The sequence below is a fragment of the Anopheles gambiae genome, chromosome 3 (assembly GCF_943734735.2).
Source record: "Anopheles gambiae chromosome 3, idAnoGambNW_F1_1, whole genome shotgun sequence".
In the NCBI taxonomy this organism is placed as follows: Eukaryota; Metazoa; Arthropoda; class Insecta; order Diptera; family Culicidae; genus Anopheles; species Anopheles gambiae.
Window position 1 is genome coordinate 6,481,080 of NC_064602.1, and position 7,895 is coordinate 6,488,974.

Sequence of the window (7,895 nt, forward strand, 5' to 3'; positions counted from 1 at the left end):
GCTGCGCGAGAAAAACACGCGTGAGAAAATGCAAGGGGTTGCCAAGGGTTTCTTTATGCCCGAGAAAGAGATACCGCCGATCGAAGTAGTCGCAGAGAGCGAAAAGTTTCCAGTTTGTTGTTTTTCCACCGAGAAGGAATGAGTGGGAGAGATAGTGCACGAGAAAAAGAGAGCGCGACAGTGCGCTACGTGCGCGTTCGCTTGTGTCAGTGTGTGCGCTCTTATCGTGAGAGCGGGTCGGAAAAACCTCAAATAATCGTTTGCGGGTGTTGGAAAATCGGACACGGTTTGCATGCGAGCTGGATGGATGGGAATATGACGGTTGGTTGGAAAACTTCGGGTCTATTTACTTCAAACATCTGATCACGTGTGTAGTCGTATTTGGCTAGCCGCTTGCCGTGACGTAGCTGCTGGTGTGGGAGTTGCTGCTGCTGGTGATAGTGTTGGTAGTTGGCCGGATGTTGCTGGTGTTGGTGCTGCCGCTGCTGTCGTGGCGCATTCAAATCAGCTGTTTCGCTTGGTGTGGATTTTTCACCATTTTTCTCACCGCAACCACCGTCAGGGCCAGACGCCGACGCACGCACACCAACACCGGGAGCGTTCTGGAGGGATGGCGCGTCCGTGGGGAATACGTGCTGCTCTGGTTTTATGCCGCCTTTGTCCTCTTCCTCACATCCCGTTGCGTCCTCATCGCCTTTCAGCTCTTCCTCTTCCTCATCCTCCTCATCCTCCTCATCCTCATCTTCGTCGTCGTCATCGTCGTCGGCGTCGTTCTCGTACCCGGCATCCAGGTCGGACGTGTCCCGGCGGCCACCGCCGCCGAGCCGGCTGACCTTGGCCAAGGACGACGCCGTCGAAGAGCTGGAGGATGAGCGCGATAAACGCCGCCGTTTGCGTGACACACTTCTACCCTCCAGGGAGCGTACCGGTCGTCCACGGGTCGCCACCGGTGGGCCGGGCGCCGGAGACTCCTTCGGCTTCGGGCACTGCCCCGATGGATCGATGGTACGCAGCACCTGTGAATCTTGTGCATCCATCACACACACAGCTAATTTGCCTATTGCTAATGCTTTTCCAAAAAACAAAACTGGTCGTGCGTTTCAAGGAAGAAACTCAACCCACTAGCTAACAAAACAACAACCGCATGCCACAAACTTAAGGATAAACCAATTAACACACGATCAAACCGACACACACAGAACGACTACAAACACCGGTTGAGTAAAGAGGTTGAAAACACGATTAAAAGATCACAAACGTTTAAAACAAAACGAGTAAGGAAAGTAAAAGTACTACACACAAACACCAAAAACTAGAACAAAATAGAAGAAACACTAGCAAAACTAACAACAAAACCACAAAACATTCACGGTACGAACAATCGGGGTAATTTAAACAAAAAAAGAAGTGTTTAAAAATGAAATATTTTAATAGACAAACAAGAGTAAATGAAGGAATATGTTAAACAAAACAAATGATAATGGAAAAATCGTGTTGCCACCGAAGGAGCCTCGAGCTTGAGCTGTGTTTAGTCAACGGCACCAGAATGGAAACTGTGGCAGCAACGTTTGAGACGATCGACGTTACGCGTCCAGTTGGGCGCTTCCGCAAGGACCTCCTTGCAGCATCTCTTGCAAAGGATCTTGTGCGCAGCGAAGTAGCACAAGGAGCACAAGTACCGGTCAAAAGGGGGAAACTAGGGAAGAAACACACGAAAAAGACCGTCACCTTACCTTACCGTCGTCGGTCCGGTTTTGGACGGTTAAGAGTTTGGACAATATTTTTTCGGGCAGGAGTGTGTTTTGCCGCGCGTTGCTTTCCCGAAAAAACACACATACACTCACACACATAGGGACTCACGGACTGACCGCTTGCTGATTGGACGGTAAAGGACATGGGCAATGGGGTGGAATAGGGCTAAAGAAATTTACAAGCGTGTAAAAGAGTTATGCGTTTTGCGTTCTGTTTAAAGCATATTGGCCCTTAAAGAGATGAAGTTTGAAGTTTTGCTGTTGGAAAATGAGTTTTTAATTAATAAAAAAGCATTTAAATTGATTTAAATTGATTTCAATACTGTAAAATGTTGATGTAGCACTTTTGAAACCCTTTTTTCTTGATAAACAAATATTTTACAATCAAAAAAATGCAAAAGAATTTACAAACTTGTTCCCAAAATCGTACAAAAATATATAAATTTTAACAGTAAATTGAAAATACATTTAAATGTTGAAACAATATATCATTCTTCAATCGCCATCTACGCTAAAAGCCGTCAACTGAAACTCTTTTTCCAAACGCCAAATGTCCTGCCATTGCAATGCCTTTCCCGAAATGAAACGAGCCCACACACTCACACATATATATATCAACTCCAAATAACACACCTTCCTATGTGTCTGTGTGCGCGAGCGCGCGTGTTTGCAAATATAGAAGAAAAAAATATACGCAACAAAAAAATACCAGTTGCGCAATTTTCCGAGCACGTGGCACATTAACACAATCAAAGCAAGCGCTCGCACACACATTCTCCCGGTGTCTCACACACTTTGAGCACGGGTGTGTTGAGCGCAATCGAACGCGTGAGAGAATGGCAGGATGCAAATGAGCGCGAGAACGAGACGGAATGGAAGAGGATGGAATTTGTTCGTTTTTCGACTTTGGACCTTTTTTCCTTTTTTTTGCATACGTCACTTACCTTGTGCCGCCTGTGCGCTACCTGCCTGCCGTATTTCCGTACCGAAAAGGTCCTTGTACCGCGTGCTCCAGAGGAGGTTCTTCGTCCCAATGAAATGGGACGTCCTAAGAAAAGGGCCTGTTACGTTACAAAATGTCGGCTGCCCGTGGGCTGCTTTGATCTTGACAGTTTGCGAGCTGAAACGTGTTGGAGCTCCAAAAATAGAACAGCCAACAGCTGTCGTTGCAACCTCCTAATCGATGGAATGCTACACGGGTTTTTTGGCGGGCTAGCTGTTGTTCCGTCTCTGCCAGGACATCAAGCGAAAAGCTTGTCCAAAAACACGACGACGACAACACGACGAAACTGGTCCAACTGGTTAGCGTCGAAAATTCACTCGCGTCCAGCATCCCTCTTCCTACTCCCAGAGTGTCGTTGGTGCATTTTTCAAGCCGTTTCGTTCAGATTACGCCAAAACAGCAGCAGCATCCGAAACCGGTTCGCTTTTTCGGTGCGCCCGTAGTCTTGCCGAAAAGAGTCTTCTCCTGGAAGCTGGACGTCGCGTTGTCCTGGGCTGACCAAGCGGCCGGACAAACCGGACCCCCAGAACTGACCAAAGCACGAAAGGACATGAATGAGAAAGAGAGAGCGACCAATACATCTCATACTCCTGCAACCGTTTACCGGAACCGGATGGCGACTGCAGAGAGGATGCTGCGGATGGGAACTCCGATGTCATGACCTCCAAAACGGGGAAACTGCTCACTGCTACGCTTTGTGGGAATGCAAGGGGGCCGGCGAATGCTTCCTCTAATAATGCTTTCGATTCGATTCCTAGTCGTTCTAGTCTGTTGGTTAACGGGTTTTGTTCGCCTTCCTTCATTCAGATGTTTAAAATTTAAATCGCTTCTCTAAACGCACTGAAAGGAGCTATTTTTTGTTTGTGGTCCTCCTTTCATTCTACTTCCAACTAAGTTGTTGGGCCAGATTTCACGGTCTGCTGGCAGGATGTATCGATGACCGTTCGATAGGGATAGTTGGCATTGTCTGGGCGTTTAGGTGTGTGACGAAACTGGTTGCTGTTGGAACGGTGGTTTCAGTGGCTTTAAACCGCATCATAAACGTGTTTTGGAATAGATTCAATAGCATCGTTAATATACAAGGAATTGCCAACAGTTTTATAAGGCTTTACATTTTGTGAGCTTCAAGGCATTGGTTTTTAATTTAATTGAGTGAATATCTCATTTCAATAAACCGATACAAAAGCATATAATTGACTCGCATCAGGATCAGTAGACGATATAATGCGTTGTATGAATGATTCATTAAATCAAATTTCTAATCGACATTGAGACATTTATATGTTTGGTAGATATTTTTTCTTTAAAAGCCTATAACATGTCTGTTTTGAATTACAATTTTGAGTTCAGCAAGCTGCAAGTATGGGTAGACGTCTAGACATCCATAAACCTAGATCTTTTGCAAATAATCATATGATCTTTCGGAACAAGGATTTATTAAATCGTAATGTATATTTTCGGCATATTAGCACAAATTGTTAAACACAGAAGATTAAGGACTAAAAGAATAGAGCAAGCCAAAGAAGGGACAGTCCATTCTAGGCTTGAGCCCACGTTCCCACGTTAATGGGCACGTTTTTAAGTCATGCTAGTCGCGGACTGTACCACGGGACCACTGCTCAACTCAACAACTCTAATGGACAATGATTTGCGGACAATGAGAGTCTTTGAACAGCAACAGATACTAGCTTGTAATTACAAGTAGAGCGAGCTTATACTCGATTAAAAGCTTTGAAGCCCTCATAAAGGTGCACAAACATGCGTATTCAAAATAAGCTTTCTTACTTACTTACTTACTTATCCGGCGCTACAACCGCTTTGCAGTCTTGGCCTACCTCTAGCTTTATATATGCCTGTATATAGCTTACGCTCATCAATTTGTCTGATTAATCTGATTAACTGCTTTAAGTTTCTTCTCGAGATCTATGGATATTACACCTTTTTGTCTTCCATTTAAAGCCCGCGCTAGAGCCCCAGTGAAATTGAACGTGAAATTTCGGGATTTTCTGCTATATTTCAATAAATTATTATCAAAATATCGCTTATCGTACACGGAAAAGAAAGGATATTCATTTGCATCTAGACTATAAACCGAATATTGAATTAATAATTAATAAATACTTATGATTCCCCACTTTGTTCACGGTAAATGGTAATGGTCTACGGGGAATCACAAGGAAATGTATTTTATTCATTATTTCAATATGTTTTACACACAAATAATAGTTGGGGAATGGAATATCCTCTCTTTTGGTGTACGATAAACCATATTCTGATAATAATTTATTGAAATATGGCAGAAAAACTCAAAATTTCTCTTTCACTTTCACAGAAGGTCTAAAGCGACCTTAAGTAAAACCTTTTTCCTCTGCTTTTAAATGCGCTTCATGTTTAGAGTTCTCATTCTAAACAATAGAGATGCTTATATGCTCCAAACCGAATGCAATCGTTGTAGGAGTGTCCTTCCTTCTTTTCAAACAGATTACTTAACATGTTTGTTTTGAGATGCCATCTGAGATTTTGGAACACGATTTCCTATCCCAAAACAGGATATATTTTAAATTCCATTTCAAGTTCATTCAACGCACTGCTTTTTTATGTGATCACCAAATCCGAAACAAGAATTCCGTTTAAAGATCCTAACGGCGCAAAACAAGAATCAGACACTGCGTGAAAAAAGCGCCAAATTTCACAACCGTTTCCCTTTCCACGCCAACAAAAGTGTCGTTATATCCAATATCCAGGCTGTTATGCGAATGTAAATTGCTCCCTTACACGGACAGTCAACTCCACAGCGGCTATCCTCACCGCCCAAGGTATCACAGTCCAAGCCAGTAGTTCCGGGAATTGTTCCCACTTAAAAACAGGATCCGAGTTTAATCTCCGAGTCATATACAAGCAAAAAAGGATTCAAACAGCCGTTGGAGAAGATGAATCGTTTCCTAGAAACAATCAAAACCCATCACCGGCCAAAGTTCATCGAAGCTTGGACATTCTGCCCCATTCGTAGCAAAAAACAATAACCCAAAAAAAGCATCTCAACATCCCGAACAGATCAACAGATCACAGATCCTGCAAACCGGACATCCAGTGGAGGATGGCCGTTCCCAAACGAAATCCGAAGGAACAAAAAATCTCCAAAAACTCGTTCCAATCGGTCGTAAAATCAAGCAACTTGCTTGCACATCGTTGGTTCACACCGAAAAATTAATAACACCAGAAACCGTCCAGAAACCGACGGAGACGACGGTGCGGACTGGTTTTATGCATCATTTTCCCCCAATTTTCGTGCCGCGAAACTTTCTCACCGCAAGCAACTCTTTCTCCCGCTCATCATCTCGTGCTCGCATCTTTCCTCGCAATGCCCGATGAAGATGAAGATGACCAGACCAGATGAGGCTCAAGGATGGAATGGAGGAAAAACTGGATTCTGTGACTGTCCGGCCCGCAGTTTGCCGAAAACAAAAAACAAGAACGAACGCACACTCACACACGCTACTCCCCTCTGGGTTGGTGTTACCACCAGCATCACCATCGTCGTCATCATCATCATCATCATCCCCTTTCCCGAAAAATAGAGCCCGAAAATGCTGACCAGCGTCCACTCTGCTTTGTACCGTTCGCCCTATACGCACCCTCCTGTAGGGAGGATGTGCCAGAGGGGACCTTACCGGTCGTTGGCAGCATCGTCATCGTCGTCGTCGTCGTCCTGATATTGAGACTTTTACAAGATGCTTACACTAGACTTGCTAACTAGTTGCTTCTGGTAGCAAGCATTTGCCTATGGACCAGTGCATTAGATTGATACGTTCAGTACAGGCCTGCGGGGTGGAGATAGATGCATTTCTATCGCCAAAATACAACAGAAGGATGCTAATAATTTGCCTTATTCTAAACCTTTCAGCATTTGTTGGTCATGTAATTCACTAGAAAATAAGTAATGATGCATTTAAGGAATAGAGTATGTTTAATAATGAAATAAATGTACAATTATCCTCATTTTCTGTAAAAATTACACCGAAAAACCCGAAATTCGACAAACGCTCAAGTCGACATTTGCTCAAGTCGACATAAGATTTCTTTATGTCGACACTGGTCGACCAATTTAGTCGTGACAAGAACCGTTTGTTGTAAACTTTCACAGCGAGTTATAATAGCAAGAGTGTAGAACCTCTTCGAAGAGAACATTTAAGAGTTATACACTCGAAAACCCACCGATACGCATGATTGATAGGTTTAGCAGCGTTAGTCTAAAATTCGTGAAAAATACAAATGTAAATATCTGTAAAGCAAAACAAACAATAATTTAATGCCAAACAGATTCCAGCTCATGTCGCAAACAATATCATGCGCGTAAACAAATTAGGACATCTCAAAAGGGGGCAATTTAACAACATTCAACTTCGACTCCAGAGGAAGCACCTCGTTAATTGATGAAATTTAATTGTTTTTGTCTCACGACACACGGGCCCCGCGCCCAATTGTCAACGCAAGATTCTAAGATCAACGCTTAATTGACTTTAATCAGATCTTCGGACCGTGTGGAAGATCTGTCGTCCGGCGGCACTTGCACCCGCACGTGTAGATAAGGGTCAAGATATGAAGGTTGCCTCATGTGTGTGTATGTGGCAGTGTGTTCGTTGATATGTTTAATTGCATCCGATTATGACACCCTTTGCCATGGGGTCTAGTCACTAGAACCAGTGTCAGATCGTTGCGATCGTTATAAATAAATAAGATAACAGCTTTATCTGTGAAAAAAAAACCCAGAGATGTACATAGCATGCAGTTTTATGTAGTTAATTTAAAGAATTGTAATAACACCCTAGCAAACATTGCAAAATATGGAAAACGTTCGAGAAAAGAGAACAATTTCTTAATTAAATGCTCTTGCACTTACTGAATGTACTATTTCCCTCCCGGCTTTGCACACACTACTTTTGCACCCTGTTGTTGTGCAAAACAGTGTACGCACACCCCGAACGCAAGTGTGCTGCTGCGTATAGGTCTTTCCCTTTCCAACCTGTGCAGCTTGCTTGGATCGTGTGTGTGTGCGCGCGCCCGCTAACTTCGGGCACTTCGCAGCCTGTCCGAAGCTGACTTCGTGTCGAGCAAGTGTTGCGGCTCGCGGACCGTTTCAC

At 43.8% G+C, this 7,895-nt stretch overlaps 1 protein-coding gene across 3 annotated transcripts in view; it reads right to left on the reverse strand.

Moving 5' to 3' along the window:
• Nucleotides 1-5,236, reverse strand: part of LOC1277782 (nucleolar protein 4-like) — a 54,027-nt gene extending 48,791 nt beyond the window's left edge. For all 3 annotated transcript variants that reach the window (XM_061662503.1, XM_061662504.1, XM_061662502.1), the window contains exon 1: nt 351-5,236. In XM_061662503.1, coding sequence (XP_061518487.1) covers nt 351-1,037 — 687 coding nt within the window. In that variant the 5' untranslated portion in view covers nt 1,038-5,236. The remainder of the gene's footprint in view (nt 1-350) is intronic.
• Between the last annotated feature and the right edge of the window lie 2,659 nt (nt 5,237-7,895).